The sequence below is a fragment of the Cololabis saira genome, chromosome 5 (assembly GCF_033807715.1).
Source record: "Cololabis saira isolate AMF1-May2022 chromosome 5, fColSai1.1, whole genome shotgun sequence".
NCBI classification, from domain to species: domain Eukaryota; kingdom Metazoa; phylum Chordata; class Actinopteri; order Beloniformes; family Belonidae; genus Cololabis; species Cololabis saira.
The window spans coordinates 11866318-11887182 of NC_084591.1; the positions used below are offsets into that span (position 1 = coordinate 11866318).

At 38.6% G+C, this 20865-nt stretch overlaps 1 protein-coding gene across 1 annotated transcript in view; it reads left to right on the forward strand.

Moving 5' to 3' along the window:
• Positions 1–5251: 5251 nt before the first annotated feature.
• Positions 5252–20865, forward strand: part of LOC133443733 (F-actin-capping protein subunit alpha-2) — a 46189-nt gene continuing 30575 nt past the window's right edge. Inside the window, exon 1 of the mRNA XM_061720923.1 lies at positions 5252–5346. Coding sequence (XP_061576907.1) covers positions 5308–5346 — 39 coding nt within the window. The 5' untranslated portion in view covers positions 5252–5307. The remainder of the gene's footprint in view (positions 5347–20865) is intronic.

Genomic DNA, 20865 nt, shown 5'->3' on the forward strand with positions numbered 1-20865 from the left:
TGTCCGAATAGGAGGGGGCTGAAGTAAAAAACTGTTTAAAAAACTGTTCAATAATAATAATAATAATAATAATAATAATAATAATAATAATAATAATAATAATAATGATCCACACATCCATAGTTAAGGAAAAACAATAAAAAACAAACAAGATAGACGTAAAAAAAATAAAATAACAACGAATAAACAAATACACTTCATCCCTGTAAATCGTGAAAATCCAAAGTTTGTTCATCTTTTTAAAAGCCTTCCTGTTCGGACGTCTCTGGAGCTCCAAGTTCTAACTGTTCCACTGCTTCACCCCACAAAGAGAAATATAAAAACCCTACGAATTCTAAAATGGAATCAACCCCTGAAGTTACAATTCCCTTCTCTTTTAGTAAACATTTTCTGAATGTTATGTTGTAGTTGGTTATTGTTTACTTTGAGTAATATCAGTGCTGTTTGAAAGTCCACCAGATCTGCACATCTGAGTATCTCTGACTGTAAGAATAATGTATTTATGACTTTGGTAACCAGCTTTGTGAAGGATGAACAACAAATATATAGTATATTTTGTAATTGTTGCCCCATGCCTCTGCACAGTAACTTAAATAAGCTGAAACCAGTGAATAGTAACACATCCGGAGTGAGCTGTGATCGAGAAACTGTTTGGCTTTATTTAATATTACAATACTTCTTGATACCTTTGAATGTATGTTTTATTTTTATATGTTTTTCATCAATAGCTGTTCAGCGAAATTTGATTTCATTAACTCTTTCTATAGTCACCCCATCTATTTAAATATTTATTTGTGTGTTTATTTTGTTGTTACCAAATAATAATCCTTTAGATTTGCTCAAGTTTAATAATAGTTTATTACTCTTAATCACATTTTTAATTTACTTATTTCTGTTGTGATCTCCTCCAATAGTTTATTTAAATCATTTGTGTCGTCAGCAAATAGGATAAGTTTCATAACTTTAGAAATATTACATATGTTAACTTATTAATATAAAGTATAAAAGAGGTTGGTCCTAACACTGACCCTTGGGGGACACCACGAGTTAAACATGAAGAGGAACAAACTCCCCGCTTCACAAACGGTTTCCTGTTGCATTTTTTGAAATACTCAGACGTAACCATCTTATCTGATGAGGCTCTTATGGAGAGTTTGTTACCTACCAAAGTCTCTTCAGGCGAGAGGCGGGGGTAAACTTACCTGAGCCAGCAGTGCTAACCACTAAGCCACTTTGCTGCCACGTTCAAATTCACTTAAATCTAATTTCTTCCCCTTCTGATGGTCGGTTTGAACTTCAGCAAGTATTCTGGACCAAGTCTACAAGCTTAAATCCCTTGAGTCGCTGCCATCCTCCAGTTATCTCCGCGGTGCTTTATAAACACCAAAGCTATAGAGGCTGTCCATCACTATATGTATCATTATTTATTACATTATTTATGACAGTTGAACACCATGTAACGTGAGTGTGAATGCATGCACTTTCTTTGCATCCTTTGTGGGTTTCATTTTGAGAACTCCTTCATGAAAAGTTTTTGTTCTTTTATTTGTCTTTTGTTCTCTTTCATCTGTTGGTACTGTTCATCGGGGTTAAAGCGTGTACCAAGAAATTGAAACGGATCTTAATGACCTGCCAGATCTCTTTTAGGACCAGAGAACAAAGCTGAGTAATTCTGGCGGATGTTTTTAAAGCAGGTTGCATGTACAGTATGCTCCAATTCAAAGCATAAGGGGGAAAACTGTTGTTTTTTTTAAACGCATATACTGTATATTAATTACTGTAGCTTTTTTGGTCATTGCCTGAGTTATTGTTATATTTATTCTTATTTCAGTGTTATTTTAACATTGCATTGTTCATGGTAATATGACTGAATGTATGTTGTGGGTAATTACTCTCGGCTGCAAACACATTTCCCACTGGGAATAATAAAGTCTACTGAACTACCCAGCTGAACATGTGATTGTGTCAAGAACAACTTTTATATCTAGTAAAGTCTCTAAAGCTTGTTCAATCTCCCACCAGAATTGTTCAACTTTATTGAATTTCCAGATACAATGGAAGAACGTCCCCTTATCCTCTCAGTACCTGATGCAAAGGTCAGGGATGGCACCATTATACTTACTGAGCTTTTCAGGCGTTACATATGTCCTCATTAGCCAGTTATATTGCAGTACTTTGAGACATGTATTGGTAGTTTTTGTTTGTGCTTCTTCCCAGTCCTCTGAGGGCAAGTCCTGCTGTAAATCTTCCCTCCAGGCATTACGTTTCCGTGAAGAAGAATCAGAGGAGCCCTCTGCTAACAAGCTATGTCATTCGGAGATAATTAGTGTGTAATTCAGTTATATATCCACTCCTGCAAACACATGTATATTAAATATTCTTATTCCAGTGTTATTTTAACATTGCATTGTTAAACACACTGTTCATGGTAATATGACTGAATGTATGATGTGGGTAATTACTGGTGGCTGCAAACACATTTCCCACTGGGAATAATAAAGTCTACTGAACTACTCAGCTGAACATGTGATTGGCTGATTGTGTGAACATGCAATTGAACAAATGTACATTATAACGTTTCCGATGGGTGTAACTAGAACATTATTGTTTAATTTAATTATATATTATAAGAGACAACCTCTGTTAGACGCAGACCCGGATTAACTCAGTGTGGTTCCCCAGGGCGACCACACTTGAAGTGCCCCCCTCCTCCCACGTTTTACGGTAAAAAAGGGAAATTTACTATGGTTATAAAGTCCATAGATTTACATGAACGTATTGCTGAAGTACATGCTTAACACTCATACTACAAATAAATGTAAGACAAGCAACCAACTAAGAGTAACACCACAGATAGACATGAGTCCACAAACACCCTACCACACTGATGCTCCAATCAGAATGCAACTCCAATGTAACACCAGATGTTAACTATCATCATTTCCATCATATATGGCCTGTCTGAGGACTACATGCAAAACTATTACAGCATATGACTAAACAATCAGACAGGCCTACTGACTGAGCTGATGTGAAGGTAGGGAACAGCACATTAATAAAATAGCAATGTGTAGGCTGTTAGATTTAAGGTTAAGTTGTTAAGCCTTTTTCTTTTACTAAAGCTTTTGCACATTTTTACATCGTTTTCAGAACTAATTATTTAACTACCGGTATTTGATTTTTACCTTAGTTTCTGGTACCTCTTTAAATAAATGAACGCAACTTTTTCACATGAGATTTCTATGTAGATCAAAAAAGTCTTTGTATAAACTACATCATTTTTAGTATGTACAAAATTCATTTGCAAGTAAAGTCAACTTAATTTTGATAAATAAAGTAAACTTAACACAATTAAGTTGACTGTACATGCAAAATGTATTATTTACATACAAAAAATTAAGAAGTTTATACAAAGACTTAGCTTTCTTGATCTACATAATAATCTCATGCAAAAGGTTTACTTATTTTTTTTAAGTAGATCAAGCACAATATTTGTATCAGTGTATGTAGATTTAGCAGCATCAAAAGAATAAGATTCAACATCATTCCAAAACCTTTGATAGATATCACAATAAAAGAACAGATGTGAAATTGTTTCAGTATTATGATTACAAAAAGTACAGGAAAAGTATCATCAAATCATCAACATCAGTATTTTTTTATTTTTTTATTTAACATTTGCAAACAGTACAATGATAACAAATCTTCACATTATGCAAATTCACGTTGAATTATAACATATAAAGGAGTACAACTCAAATTAAAAACAAAACAAAAAGCACAACACGTTATAACCAGCCAGGGGGGATGAAATTATAACAGAAAACCAAAACATTTACATACATGTATGGTTTTGATTGCTTTTGAATTAGTAGAAAACTTAATAGAGTCCAGATATTGATTGAATTCACAATGAAAAGTAAAAAAAGAGGGTTTTTGTGTAAGAATTTGGATTTGTGGATGTGGAATTTTGCAAGGATAATCAACAAATTAATAATAAATGTTTCTTTTGGCTTTGTTCTAATTGTCATATGGTCAAAAACACCAAACAACACATCCTTCCAAAATAATTTGAAATCAGTTTCAATGCTTTCAGACACAAAATTACACATATCACTCCAAAAAGTTTGAACAATGGGGCACAGCCAGAATAAGTGAGTCATTGTTTCCGAATTTGCAGAACAAAAAGTACATTTTGAATCGATATTTCTTTTGAATCTTTTTACAATGGGCTCATTTGTAGGAAAGAATTTATGAATTAACTTAAATGAAATTTCTTTGTTAGTCACCAGGTATTGGTTGGGTGAGAGCCAAAACTTCTTCCAGTTAATATTTTTTACATATTTATTCCAATATGGGATCACGTATGGAACTGAAGAGATATCCCTTTTAAATAAAGTTCTAATTGTTTTATTATTCTTATTATGGTTGCAGGATAGGCAAATTTTGCCAATTGTCGTATCAATCAAAGGTAGCAAGGCTAATTGTTGGGTTTCCATTCTAATTTGAGACTTAAATAACATGCACACTCCAGATGGGATTGCTCCAAAAACTTTTGCATATTCCCCAGGTGATACAGGGATATTATATTCTTCTAAGAACTCATTGTAAGAATAGACACGACCAACCCTGTCAAACAATTGAGCCACAAATATTATGTTATTTTTAAACCAATGTTCAATAAAAAGGGACTTGTGTTTAAAGAGTATATCCTTGTTGTTCCAAATAATATATTTATGGGGAGAGAAGTTGTGTTTGAAGATGAGAGACCATGATAGGAAGGTCTGGCGGTGAAGTGATGACATTTTAGTTGGGATTTTGTCAATATTGTAGTTGCATGCCAAGAAGAAATTCAGTCCAAAAAGTGTTGTGTCATCTGCCAGTTGAGTAATGGTGAGTTCTCTTCCTAAAAAAAGTGATGCCCTGTATCTCACTTGACTTGATTCAACATCAGTACGATTTTTTTTTTGTTTTCTCCCCCTCCTTTACTCTTTTCCCACGCACACTTCATTTGACGAGATCTTCTGAGAGGATAATCAACAAATTAATAATAAATGTTTCTTTTGGCTTTGTTCTAATCGTAACATGGTCAAAAACACCAAATAACACATCCTTCCAAAATAAATTAAAATCAATATCAATTCTTTCAGACACAAAATTACACATATCACAACATCAGTCTGATGATAAAATGATTCCCTCCGACTCTGACGTCACCGGGGCCCCGCCCACGCGGTGACGTCACGGGGCCCCGCCCAAGCGGTGACGTCACGGGGCGCTGACAAGCTGGTGGTGCCGGAAGAAAAGATGGCGGATCATGAGGAGCAGCTATCCGACGAGGAAAAGGTACCAACCGATCCATTTGAGCTCAAACCCCGAACGGGGCACCGCCGGCGGGCGGGAGATTGCGCGTTGTTGTTGCATCCTTGCGTCCGCGGGCGGGCTTAGCGGGATTTGGAGAAAGATCCGGGCCTGAAGGCGAAGTGCTGCTCTTTATTATTTTTAGCTGCACTTCCGCTGGTTTAGGAGGCTCCTTGTACGGTCCGCGCTCGAAATAGGACCCGCAGACGGGCTGCAGGTTCACCTCAGCTCGCTGATTGAACTTTTGGGACAGCGAACCCCCCCCCTGCCCCCTCCAGACACCGTTTAGTGGGTTTAGCTTAGCCGAGCCTGGTGGCTGCAGGACCAACACGCCCTTTTTCCTCCAGAGACAAACACAACCATCAGTGTCCTGGAGGGTTACTGGGGGGTTCCTGTGTCTGGCTGCACATCTGGTAGAACTCAGTTAGAATAATGAAACTAAGGTCTAATTTTGATCAAGAATATGTAGACTTATGTACACATAGGACTGGTCCTGGACTTGAAACCGGTCTGGAGAACACTATGGTGGTCTTGATTTAGTCTTGGTCTCTACAGTCTTTAGTTTTAGTTTAGTCTTGGTTTCAACAGACTTTAGTCTTGTCTTGGTCTCGACAGTCTTTAGTTTTGGTCTTGGTCTCGACATCTTTAGTCTTGGTCTTGTTTCTGTCTCGACAGTCTTTAGTTTTGGTCTCGACAGTCTTTGGTCTCGGTCTCGACAGTCTTTGGTCTTAGTTCAGTCAGACTTTAGTCTTGTCTTGGTCTCAGTCTTGGTCTCGACTGTCTTTAGTCTTGGTCTCGACAGTCTTTAGTTTTGGTCTTGTTTCTGTCTCGACAGTCTTTAGTTTTGGTCTTGACAGTCTTTAGTTTTGGTCTCCACAGTCTTTAGTTTTGGTCTCGACAGTCTTTAGTTTTGGTCTTGGTCTCGACAGTCTTTAGTTTTGGTCTTGGTCTCGACAGTCTTTAGTTTTGGTCTTGGTCTCGACAGTCTTTAGTTTTGGTCTTGTCTTGGTCTCGACAGTCTTTAGTTTTGGTCTCGACAGTCTTTAGTTTTGGTCTCGACAGTCTTTAGTTTTGGTCTTGGTCTCGACAGTCTTTAGTCTTGGTCTCGACTAAAGACCAAGACCCTCCGACCACCACCAACATTCATACACATTCAAACACATTCACACGGGGTAAGGTGTCTTGCCCAAGGACACTACGACAGTAACTGGGATGGAGCGGGATTCGAACCGCCGACCATCGGATCATTGGACGACCCGCTCTACCACCTGAGCTACTGCCGCCCCTGAGCTACTTGACAGTCTTTAGTTTTGGTCTCGACAGTCTTTAGTTTTGGTGTCAACAGTCTTTAGTTTTGGTGTCAACAGTCTTTAGTTTTGGTGTCAACAGTCTTTAGTTTTGGTGTCAACAGTCTTTAGTTTTGGTCTCGACAGTCTTTAGTTTTGGTCTCGACAGTCTTTAGTTTTGGTCTCGACAGTCTTTAGTTTTGGTGTCAACAGTCTTTAGTTTTGGTGTCAACAGTCTTTAGTTTTGGTCTCGACAGTCTTTAGTTTTGGTGTCAACAGTCTTTAGTTTTGGTGTCAACAGTCTTTAGTTTTGGTGTCAACAGTCTTTAGTTTTGGTGTCAACAGTCTTTAGTTTTGGTCTCGACAGTCTTTAGTTTTGGTGTCAACAGTCTTTAGTTTTGGTGTCAACAGTCTTTAGTTTTGGTCTCGACAGTCTTTAGTTTTGGTCTCGACAGTCTTTAGTTTTGGTCTCGACAGTCTTTAGTTTTCGTCTCGACAGTCTTTAGTTTTCGTCTCGACAGTCTTTGGTCTTGTCTCGGTCTCGGGTCTCTGGGTCTCACCAGGTCTCGGACTCGGATAACTGAGACGCCGTTACACACCAAGGTGACAGAATCTGGTGACCAGCAGTTATTCCTCTTGTTAATGTCCAGTTTTGTAAACTATTTGTGTTTTGTATTTGATTTAATGTTTTGGTGCATCTGCATGTGTCTGTAATCGCCCCACATATCTGATCTCAGCTGATGGATGAAAACATTTATAGTGAGTTCAGCATCATCATCCACTTCTCTGTGTTATTGTGCTGCAGTTGAATAAACCTCATATGGAAACTAGCTGAACCGGGATGGTGTTCTACAATCACGCAGGATCAGGAAATTACTAGGTCTGTTTTTGGTCTCAGTCCTGAGCTGAACTAGTCTTGGACTTGATATTCTCTGGTCTTTGTAGTATCTTGGTCTGGGTTTAGTCTTAACTACAAGTCTAAGAATATGACAGAAGTGTATATGTGCATGTATGTAACTCCAAGGGATGAATTTAACTAAAACAACTAAATGATATGTTATGAAGCTCTTCATCTAAACAGTCTGATGTCTGAGTGCTCATCTCCTTAAAGGAGCTCCCACGGTCACAGAGACGGATCCATGGGAGTTTCTGAGCGTTAATAGTTGTGAACCCTTTCCTGCTTTTACATGCAGGAACCGGGGATGTGTTTGACGTGCATATTCATGCAAGATTGTATGTGTAAAATCGGGGTTATTGATAAAATATTTGATAATTCGTGGAACTGTTTCACAAAGTACAATCCCACTATATATATTGTAAAAAAATATATATTGTTATTGTTCCCCCACATGAGGCAAAACTCCTCATGGGAATGCCTGGGCGGAATAATAGGGATGAAAATAATAATAATATTAAGTATTAGGGATCTGAAAATTTAACTGAATAAGATTTACTTTCACCACAGCTTTCTACATTTTTACCAAAATTGAGAGAGAAATCTTGCAACAGATGTGCATGTTTTTGTTTTGCTTTCATCGCTAGAGAAAGAAGATTCTTTGGGAGATAAGTTTCTTTCTGAATAGCTGCAGTATATATTTTTTAGAAATAATCAGCTGGTCGGGACGATTCATCCAGTAATGTCCTATGTTAAATCTTATTCTGAATATGTTTTAGGTGATTTTAAAGCCAAAGGTGGCCACTGGGACATCTCAAATGTCTTTGAATGAAACTAAGATAACAATAATAAATAAAAAAATATGTATATTTGGAAATAATTCTTGAAAGGAGTGAAAATGATCTGTATTGTAAGTATCTGTTTAACTTCACTGCAGCAGAGAGCACTTTCTGTGTTTTAATTGGACCAAAATAAACATAACAACTTTCCTGTCAGGTCAGCGGCTTTAATGGCATAACAAGACTCTAAATGCTTTTAAAAGGAGCAAAGTTGACTCACAGTGTTACAATTTTAACTATTTGTTGTAGGAAGTATCAGTTCAATGCCGGTATGATGTGTCAAGATAGAGCTTTCAAGCTCCAGCAGGTTTTTCAACCAATAATGCAAAGAACAAACTTGTTTTTGATGAGAGAAGAAGCTCCCAACTTAAATTTTACATGGATTATTTATGCAGTTTACAGGCAACCAGTTTTGGCTGAATACAGCTATACGAGCTTGTGAAACAGTGTAAGCTTTCATTTGGGGATAATTAATTGATTTATTTTATAAAATATGATATGGGTGACTGTGCTTTTGTTTTTTTTTGTGTGTTATTTTTTGTTTTAATTAAACCATCTTCCTTTAACCGTGTAAAAATGTCCCTAATAATATAAAGATTTTCACCTTTCAGTCGATCCAGATTTGCAGTTGATATTTTTGACAGAGCTTGTTATTATTAAAGTGATAATATAATAAGCATTTTTATTAGTAATGAACACTCTCCTCAGTTCTGCAGTTTATGTAATAAACCATTCAGAGTAAGTTAAGGCTTTAATGCCGTTTTACTCCATATTAGTCTGAGAAAGAAGTTTGTTTTTCTCTTTTTTTGGGGAGTGGTCACTTCATCAACCAGCAAATGTGACTGCATCACTTGGACATGCAGCTGTTAGATGTTAGCCAAGTATTTTCCTGCAGGGTGTTGTTGGTGACGTGATTGAAATGGTCTGGGGACCTGCTGTGATTTGTAATAATCGTGGAGGATGTCTGTGATTTTCATCCCATCCAAATGCGCCATGTCTGTGATTTGTAAAGTAAAAATTCCCCAGCACATTACCTGCCCTATTTCCCCAAACGCCAAGGTCAAAAGATCATTTTAATCCTGTCTGAATCCACATGTCAGTAATTCGGTGACGTGCGAGCTGGAATCTTTTAATAAAAATTCCTTTCGTTGCCTTTTTTGGCTTCTTTCTCTGCATTTTCCCATTTTGTCATTGTTAAAATGTGACGTGTGGTCACAGAAATCTAACTCCTAAGTTTCTGATCACATGCTTTAAACTCAAAAGTCAAATTTAATGTTAAATAAAAGGTAAATATTTAATAATATGCAATGCCTCGGCGTGACTTCCGGGATCAGTGTCTGTAATGGTAGAGCGTGAATGCGCTGAACTAAATACAGATGACGGGGTGTAATTTTAGAATTACTGCAGCTCCAGGCGTAATTTTAGTCCGGTGTGAATATAGTCGACGAAAATCGATGACTAAATTAGTTGCCAAAGAACTTAATAATAGCCCTTTAGTTGGTTATGTCATTGCACATCTGTTTCATGCCGTGGATTAGAGCGCGTTAAAGGAATAGTGGTTCATTTATTCTTTAGTGACTTCAGTCAATAGTTGTTTCTGTTTCAGGTGGTTGACGGGACATATTTTCCTTAGTGCTCTCTGTCTGCTGGTTGGTGTGTCTTACCCGTGAGCACTTCTGGGGAAGTTGTGGGGGTGTCGTGAACCTCTATTTTGCAGTTACCTTCAGGGGTCACCACAGCGAATCATCTGCCTCCATCTAACCTCTGCATCCTCTTCTCTCACGCAGAATAACTTACTCCACACGAGGACAAGCTCAGGTCTAAACGTGAAAGTACTTTATTAAACCAGCGTATCATCCTTACGAAGCTTTGGGGTCTATAAATGATCATTTTTGAAACCAGGTTCCTGAGTGGAAAGATTTGAAGACGCTGGTTTACGTGGCTCCGTTGTTACACGCTTCTCTGAAGCATCTCTGAAACGCTTGCGTCATAAATGTTATTCATACTTGCTGCCATATTCTCTGTTTACAGAATTCTGCAATATTTAGCCACCTATTTCCGTCAGAGCATCACAGCGTCGCTGGTTATTTTACATTATTTTCAGGCCTATTGGGTACATTCATGTGGACGCACATTTACGGACACGTCTCCGTCTTTAAGAGGACCGTTTTTTAAATAATAAGCGTTTCGTCCCATGATTATTACGCAGTTCAGAATTTGATTATGCAATTAATAATTTCAATAATCGAGAGATTAATCGATTTTAAACATTATCGGATGCAGATCGACCTATTTAGTTAAAACATACAGTAGAAAAATGCAATAATGATAGCTTTTATTTTAATTAATTTTCTTTTATTATTGTTCCATATTACTAATATGGCTTATAGATCTTATAAATTGCATTTTAAAAATACAAATATTGGAACTTTCCAGGAAGTGTCCACAATAATAAAAAATATCAAAATATGTAAATAAAAGCTCAGAGAAAGTCATGCGTTAAAGAGGATAGCTCAGATTAAAGAAATGTAAAGATCGGAGATGTGAATTTAAGTAGAAATGAAAATGATGGTTTTCCATGAAAACATTAGCTACCTTTTAGACGTTTTAAACCATTTAGAGAGCAATCATCATCTTCTGTCACTCAGCTTTATTTGTGGAGGTTTATCGAAACTACACAAAGGAAATGAAAGTTTATGTCTGTCTAACACAGGGAAAGTGACCTTATAGATTTGGGCATTTACGACATCATTAAGTCAACTTTGTCTCTTCCTAGTCATGATTTGTTTACGAGGTGTGCCAGATGTATTTTTGTGAAATTCAAAATAAATACATCTCTCAAGGTAGAATCCACCTTAATTTCTTCAAGTGCTGAGTTTGCAGCAGTAACATTAGGGTTTGGTTTAAATATGCTTGCAATACGTCTCGCCAGGGGTGGATCTAGTATTTTAGTGTCCAGGATCCTCTGACATAGTTTCTTTTGTTTTTCAGTGAGGTGAATACACATCAGTAGTCACACCTTGTTCAAACACTTGGAAGTATTTCAGCAAAATAAACTTGTCAAGACACAAAGACTGCCCTTGTCCTCAGCCTTTGGAGAGACGCTTGTGCCTTTTCATGACTATCTTATTAATTTATGAACAAAGGCACTCGCATGGATCAAAAAAGAACAAAAAGTCCTCGCTTGTAACAGTTTTAGCTCCCTTAGAATTACTCTTCCAATCGATGTGTCTTGGCGGGTGGGGGTGGTTGTGGGAGGTTATCTACAGACAAGGGATAATTTCCTTTCTTTTTCTGTATGGATTCTGCACTAAGTGTCCCAAATGATTTTATGAGACAATCGTGGTTTGTCTGGTTAGTGATTGGTGGAGTAAAAATAGAGCGCCTCCAGATGATGTTTGGTTACGTGCCAGAGAAGATGTGTCATCAGATTCTGCCTGTTGCTGATCATTTTAAAACAAAATGATCAGCAACAGGCCGAATCTCCCAGCAACTGCGACTTTTCCCAAACTAAAAGACACATCTGAAGACTTGCCTGGGAATCCGCACACAATCATCTGATTTCAATGTGATGACTTGAATTGTTTTCGAAATAGCCGAAAGGCTTTGGGCAATTTTATTTCAACATCAAGACTGCATGTGTTTCAAAGACAATCAGTGTGTTGTTGTTGTGTCTGAAGGGCTCATATTGTGATTTCAACATAATACCTGAATGCTACTTTGCTGAGAAAGGAGAGAGGACGTTCGGGTATTTGAAAATGATTGAACAGTGAGAGGAGTTTCATTTGCTGCAGACACCAAGACGGGTTTGCTCTGAGACGTTTTGACTCATTCCGGTAGCGGACCAACCACTTCCTGATTACAGCAAAGAAACCACACCAGTGTTACATGAAAGCTTGTTGCTCAATATGTCCGCCGTTGGCTTGCTCATCTGTGCCTAGGCAGAAACCAGGAACAAACAAAACAATCTTATCTGTCAATTTATGGAAATATTTTTTTAAAAGACACGTGAGGGCGTATGAGACATGATTAATCAATAGTCTTAAGTCCTCCAGTAATTTTATTAACTTGATCATTTCTAGATGCTGCTGAAACCCATTTATCATCTGGTCAGAAAATGACAGTTATTCAGTAAATTTTTTATCTTTTTTAATTGAACAGTTGAAAAATATATATATTTACATCCAAATATTGCATATCCTGATACTTTTATTTGTTTAGCAGAGCCAAACCATGACATTTTTGTATATTTGTATATGAGAGGGCTTAATGACTCGGAGTATCAGTGGTGCTGGGAACAAATCCTTGGATGTCTGGATATTTTGTTGTTTTAATTTAACCTACTCTGGCTTTTTTGGCACCTTAAGATTGGGTCTGTTCAGTGGGGTGATGGCTTTTTAAGTGCCTTGTCTGACATGCACTTTCAATATATTCTGACTACGTGTCGATACTGATTGGTTCGCTGTACTGCATCATTTCCGGTACTTTGCTTTTCTGCTTTGACCACCTCCTGTAACGACTTCTCTTTGGTTTAAAATGCAGCATTTGCAACAAAAGCCTGTTCCACATCCATCCCTTCTTACTTCAGCAATGTCCGCTTTCATACAAAAGGGAAACTAGGAAGTCAGCAGTCAACCAATTGCTCCACGGGACTTTGCGACACATAAACCTCAACGCAGAACTTAGGAAAAGCAAATGATGGCATTGAGGCGATGGCGTTCCCTTTGCGATGAGTTGACGCAGAAACATAAACCAGGCTTTAGTGTGGATATACGGTATAAACATTTTAGTTTGTCTCCCATCTAATAGACATCTAATGATATTTGAACACTTGCAAGCAGCCGTGGGTAGAAATGTGATCATTTTTTATTTGATTGGCTGACGTAACGCTAAACTATTATCACGATTTTCCAAATGACTCTTGGGGAAGTCTCTACGATATCAGTGCTATACTGAGATTCAGTCGAAAAGATGGCTGCCTGGGGAAGAGAGGTATTTATGTGGGGAACAATAATCGTTATAATTATTGTTTGTGACTCAGATTCCCGTTTCCACTGAGCGGTTCTGTACGGTTAAGAATGGTCCAGTTAATTCAGATGAGTGTTTCCACTGCAAGTCGGACCGCTACGGCACATGCGGGGAGTTCTGTAGACCAAATGCCTAGCCTAGTGTCATAGTAGTGCGATGACAACAAAAGTAACAATGGTAGTCGCCCAGCAGCTCGTTTTTGTTATACTTTGTTTTTAGTACTTCGTCTGTACAATCCACGCCATGTTTTGAGAGAAGATTGCGGGCGGCAAAGATTGTTGAATAACTCTGTTGCTGGTTTCACGCTTGCTTTTTTTCCGTGGGTAGTGATGTTTTCTGTCTGCCAATCGACGGTTTGTATTGTGTGACGCCAGTAGCTCCGCCCTTACCGTGCCGTGCCATCTTTCCATGGACCTACAAACAACTGGGGCCCAAATATGGTTTGTTTTAATAGGACCATTTTATAATGGAAACACACAAAATACCCTATCAGACCGTACCAGAGTGTACCTAACTCCCACTCAGTGGAAACGGGCCAAGAGTCTTTGATTTCTAATTAATAAGGTTAACCTTGTAGCATCTTTGGCAGTAAGTGATGTCAACTTGATGGAATGCAATGCACATTACATTGTTACAAAGTTATTCATTTGGATAAAATGCGGTCACAATTACTTTTTAAAAAAATGAAAAGGTGTGATTTTACCTTTTTAGGTAAGCTGTTCCCAGTAAGGCAGCATGCCTCAGCTGGTGGAGGTGGTGGAGGTATGCATCTCCACAACTCCTATTTCTTTTTACTTTATTGCTGCCTTACAGTCATTTTCTCTGCCTCCATTCTCTCAGACTTAATAGTGATAAATTATTTTAATCACAGCCCCTCTAATCCCCCGGCACCAGGGCATTCACCCACAGATTAGTTTTTTGCCATAACTCTCCTTTGTCTTTAGTGCAGAATTTGAGGTATCCCATTTTTTTTTTTCAGTTTCTTTAGTTATTATTGTCATGATTCTGGATTGGCACGATAAGGGTTAGGATAAGAATGGTTTCAAGATAAGTGGGTATCATTCATGATTAGAGACAGAAAGACAAGTGTTCTTCCAAGGAGGGTGTACAATGAAATCAGTGGTGTGACGCTGCAGTGGGGTGGGGTGCCTTTCACAAGGAAGGGGTTGTTGGGTAATATGAGGATGAATGTACAGTGAACGAATGGAGAGAATAGGGACCAGCTGGTGTCTCGGCCTAAAGAGCTGACAGATACAGGAGTCCCACACTCCAGGGGTGCTTTTGTCCCTCTTTTTTTCGTTGTGTGTGCATTGTTCCACCTCTTTTATTAGCTTGTATCTGCACAACAAATCCCAAGACTCCACCCTATTGAAATCCTGAAAAAGTTGAGTAACTTGACTGAAAGACAATAAAAGGAAAAAGAAAAGCTCTTATTTCACAACAAAGAGATATTTCTGGCCCAGATCAGGTAGCTGGTGAGTCGTCTGTGAATCACTGAGTCTTATTCAGCGCTTTGCTACTAAAGCCCTCTTTCATTTTTTGTAAAGGCCGTATTGTCCTTTTTAAAAGCACACAATATTGTGGATCAGGACTTCAAACTCTGTTCATTTGAAAATAAAGTACAATCTCTTTGAACCTCAAGGTTTAACATATCAAGATGTAGTGGAAATATTTACATCAGATATAATACAGATAATAAATCCTACGATAATCAAGATGTAATAATTTGGACACAAACACAAGGAATAATCAGTAAAAACACCTTGGCATATCTTAACTTGACTATATAAGCCTATGCGTTGTGACAACTGACACATCTTTTGAGGTTTCCTTTGGTTATGTAACATAAATATTCAGTTTTACCTCTGCTGCAGCTGGAATGAGGAAAGGCATAGCTGTGGCAGAGCGTGATGGGCTACCTGTTGGCCGGCGGCCCGGTTAATCAACCTAGTGGGGCCCTTTAATGGCTGGTAGTTGAGAAGTGGCTCAACCGAAGGATGTTTGTTATCCGACTGCTGCCAGAGGTTGCTGCTGATGAGCTGGAGGTCATCGGGCGGGTTAGCCCTGCCTAGCTGTCCTCGGCCGGGGGTGACGGTAGCTGCTGCTAACTGCTGAGCTAAGCTGTTTATCCCCAGGTCCTTTCAGGCCAACCCACATCCGATTGGGGGTTGCCTGCTGGTGCAATTAACAGCACAACGGGTCATGTTATCTTTAAATTAACATAATTACACTCTTAGGTCTTTATTCACAGCTGGGAAGTCAAGTTCATCAGAACTGCCAAGTAGCTGAAATGACTGCTCTCCATTTGGCCCCATAAACTGCAATGCTAAAAATCCCTTAATCATGCATAAAGTTATGGCTTTATATAATTTACCTTATGAGGTCAATAAAACAAATGACTGTACAGTCTTCATGAATGTGAACCAAAACCATTTCTTTGTACCAGAATTTAAATATCTTTGCTGTAAAGTTGTACAGTTTAACATAAAGACCCCATAGGGATCTATAGAGATTAGCTTACTTTTGGAGGCGTTATTGAGTGGTACTACGTAGCATAAAGGCCCGTTGTCTGTCTGCTTGGAGCGAGTGACAGATTCATCCTGAATTCACTCTGGATTTGCGTAGCGACTTCCAAAACACCCTACAGATATTGTATGACCAGCAGTCTCCCTCTGCAGAGAACCTCTTCCTGAGGCTCTTCGGTTTGTTAATGACCCGTGTTTCTTTCTTGCAAAGCTGCGGTCTGTCATTTTAGCAGCCAGTTGCAGATTAAGGTTGTGTTTTATGCCGATTTATGACGTCCACGGCTCGGAGGATTAGGGCCTCTCGGACATCCTTGTCTTGTCATCAACAAATCCCACAACCCGCCACCCTGCGTCAGTTCTTTGGACATTAGTCCTGAGCGGCACCTAAGGTCAGTTGGTGTAAAAAAGAGAGCTGATATGATAGATTCGAGAGTTAAACACGAGTTAGCCGCCAACTGAAAGGGGGTAGGGAGAAGAAACAACGAGCTCACTACGATGAAATGAAAACATGTCATTCTGTATCACATAGCCTATAGCGCTTTTCCACCAAACCGGTTCCAGGGCTGGTTCTGGGCCAGTGCTGAGTTTGGAACCGGGCTTTCTGTTTCCACTGAGAAAGGAACTGGTTCCAGGTCGGACAAACCGGTTCCAAGGTAGCACCAACTCTTTGCTGGGCTAGAGGAAAGAACAGCTTACGTAAGCGGAGGGGGCAGAGTTACCAACGGCAATAGCAAGACTGGGAGACGGAGACATTTGCAATAGTGATGCACCGATTGTTCGGTAACCGAAATTGTTCGGCCGAAAATGGCAAAAAAACACTTTCGGTGTTCGGTGGAATAAGTGGGGAAAAAAACGAACAATTAATAACGGCGTTGTAATATAAGGAAATAGACTGGCCGCTCCCGTAACAGTTGCGCACCACAAACATAAATCGTTGGCCATCCAAAAAGTAACCACATAAGAATTTGACCTAACATTCACCAGGAGGTGGAACAAAACAACATAATGCTGGGAAATTAAAATTCTTTTAATTTTTTATGTTCAATAAATATTTTCTACCTTGTAATTTTGTAAAAGTTTTTTTTCTTTTAAAAGCATGCCTCAATCAAATTTATTTTGATTTATGCAATGGTGAAAAAATTGGCAAAATAAATGAAAAACTGCGAAGAACCATGTTCGGTATTCGGCCAAGTGTTTATTATTATTTTCGGTTTCGGCCACAAATTTTCATTTCGGTGCATCACTTATTTTCAAATAAGAATTCATATGGATGCAGCAAAGCTTCATGGGCCTGAGGAGGAGACAACCTGTCTTTTAGAGATGTGTCCACGGAGGAGCTACGTGGACCAAGTCCTATTAAAGCAAATACCTTGTTGCTTCAACACCAATGCAAACACAGCAACATAACTGATGTTTGCAGTGACGTAATGACGTGGCTCCCCTTAGCACCTGAGCCATGGAAAACAAACCGGTTCTCAGCTGGTTCGCAACCAGCGGAGTGAACCAGCACCAGCACTGGCTCAGAACCAGCCCTGGCACCGCTTTGGTGGAAAAGGGGTAACAGTGTAAAATAATTCTGTCTCATGTATTGTTTTGTTACACAGCCCAAGTATTTTAAAGTGTCCTGTTAAAAAATTAAAGTTGTATAATTGTTTTTTTTTTTAGATTGTCCAAACATTACTTGGCTCCTAAAACTCCTTAGAACGTGCAGTTATCCACATTAAGGCTGTGGGGGTTAATAAAATTTTGATCATGATTTTCAATTTTAGCTTTTAAACTTCATGCAGAAGACAGAGTTTATTCGTAGTGACATGAATCATTTGTATGTGCACGGTAAAGAAGCAGCAAGTCATTAGGAATACTCTCATACCAGCGGCAGCTGAGCCTCCGAGTTAGACGGGGCTGATTTCTCTCTGAGAGAAGTCCAGCTACCTCTTTAAACTGCCTCTTTGCTGACGGGCAGCTAAAAACGGAGGGAGCGCTTCAGTGCCGCTGTGTTGCACACTGGTTAGAAATAACGAGAAAGGTCAACGCTTCTTGTGTGAGCTCCACCTTTCAGCAGCGTTCGCTGCATTGTTCTCCCCGGCGCTGCAGAGAGCATCGCTGGAAGAGGAAATACGGTTCACGTAGTTGCAGAAATTGAATTTCCTGTTTTATACACTGCAAAAAAAAAAAAGAAGCTAAAATATGATTAACACATTCCTGTTTAAAATTAGTCGGTGCTGATGAAATGATCTGTATTTCAATGCAGCAGAAACATATTTTTAGTTGACAAAAAAGCTGTGTTTTAGCTCAATTAAAAACAGACTTGCTACGGCGCAGTAACAAGTGAAAGACACTAAAAATTAGAAACTAATTCTTAAGATCTGGCCCCTAAAAAAAATAAAAAAAAAATAAAAAAAATAAATAAATAAATTAAATGTAGTCAAGTCAGCTTCATTTTTATTAGCACATTTAAACCAAAGTGCTACACTGAATAGAAAGATAAAGCAGGAAATACATCCTACATAGTAAGATCATATTAAATGGTAATACAATCTAAAGCAATAAAACCACATAGATTAAGACATAAAAATGTCAAAGGTAATAAAACGTTTCAACTTGGGACCAAAGCTAAGGAGAAAAGATTCATCTTCAATTATAATTTAAGATTCCTAAAGTTGACCCAGATGTTATGAAGTGGAAGCCTGACATGATTTAGGTGCAGCAACCCCAAAAACTCAATGGCCCCCTTGTTTTAAATGCTTTCGTGGCCACCTCTAAAGGCATTCGATTGGATGAGCCTGAAGCTCCTCAGTCAGATAAGGAGGTGCCAACCCATTTAGAGCTTTAAAACCTGATAACATTTTAAAATCCACCCTAAACTGAGCAGGAAGCATATTTTAAACACTGTTGTGATGTGGTTCCTCCTCCTGTTATAAACGAGGCGTTAAAAAACCTGCAGGCGTTGGATGGGTGATGCAGCAATTAAGGCGAGGTGTTGTAAAAGCGTTCATTACTCTCTTCCGATCTTTAAGGGGGGGTCTTAACTAAAGAAATTAGCCTTGGCGGAAAGAACTTGACCTGACACATGACATTTGGTCATCAAATTTAAAGGCGTTATCAAAGTATTTGACTAGAGTTGACTGAGGAGAAAGATGAAAAACAGGTGGGACAAGCAAGCTTTGCAGTGAACCTTTATTTTTTTTATTTAAGGGCATGTACATCTGTACATCATAAACACAACATGAAACGAGACATTGTGTTACAAATAGGCCCCAGAGGCAACATACACTGGGTACCGAAAGTACCCCTTTAAATTTTTCCCTCTTTGTTTCATTGCAGCCATATTTCAGTTTTTCTTTTTTTTTTTTTTTCAACAATGTCTTTGTTGATTTTAACATGTTGCATTTACATACAAAGGTAATTGCCGCTCTCTTGGCTTCATATGTATACATTTTATTTAGATTCGGCAAAATGACCTCCTGCATAAATTGACATTTGACAACAAACAAAAAAAAAAATTAAAACAAGGGACACCTCAACACAACAACAGATTGTCAGCAATATTTATGGTTGATCATATTATTTTGAGGTACTTACATTTTTTATTGATTTTCAGATTAAATGGCTATGAGATTTGGCCACTGCAGAGAGCCACATTAATCTCACATTAGTTTCCCCAGATTCAAGTCGCACAGTTTTTCCTTTTTAATAAATATGCAAAAAATTCTACATTTCTGTTTTTTTCTGTCAAGATGGGCTGCTGAGTGAACATTAATGAGAAATAAAATGAAGTTTTTAGATTTTACCAAATGGCTGCAATGAAACAAAGAGGGAAAAATTTAAAGGGGTCTGAATGAATACTTTCCGTATCCACTGTATACGAAGAAAAAAGGAAAAAAATTTTAAAAAAAGGAAAAAAAGAAAAAAGGAGGAGGGTGCAAATGAAGAACAAGGAAAAAGAAAATAAACTCATCTGTGGTTATTTCTTAATGCTTGAAAAATATGATTGTGTTAACATGAAAAAACTTTTTATTGTGAAAGAGAGAGAACGGTAAACACTGGTATTCTGGATGTTTTTGCTTTTTTTATAGCAGTAAATAACAAAATGTTTGATTTCTTGTCTAATAAGGGCACAAAAGACAATAATTTAAAGTCAATTATATTTAAATCCAGATAAATAAGATAAATAAGGTTTTAAGCATTGAAATTAGAATAATTGTGAGTAGACTGTGACGATGGTAGGGATTTTTAAATAGGTCTCGGTAGCACAATTAAAGGTTCACAGACCAAAGGCTGAGTTGTTTAATGTGATTCCCTGCGGCACCTCTTTCACTCGGGATCAGCCCTTGGTGGCGTCGCGGCAGTGTTCGAGACTGAGGAGAGGTCTGGGAGCTCCAGGCGCCGCGGCGGTGGGCGACCCGGTGTAGCAGACTGGAAGGAAAACACTTAATACTCAGCCCACATTTAAAAGGGCAGTTTTACTGCGTTTTACTGCGTTTAGCTCTGCCAGGAGGGTCACCAGAGGGCGTTCGTGAGGTTTATGTTGATGGCAGCGGACAGTTGGTGTTGTCATGGATCCTAATCAGCCAATGCTACCCCGGATACTCCCACTTATAGTTTGGCAACAGTTTGTTTGTTTATTTTGATCCAATCGCTCTCTTGGGGCCGCGCAGACCGAGGAGACTCGTGAATGATGATGTAACTTTTAAAGTTGCAGGTCAGATAAGAACGGAGACGCTACGTAAGAGCCAGCTGGGGAACGGTAGAGGAATAAAAATGGGTTGTAATTCTCTCTGTGTCCTGACTGAATAAATCCTGGGCTTTGTTGACCTTCTTTTCTTATGTGATTTGTTTCGTGTAGAGCACAACTTTTTAAAGTAGTATTGTGTAAAGGGGCAAGTTTTAGCCACTCTTTGTGTAATTGTGATCGTTATCAAGGTGGGCAA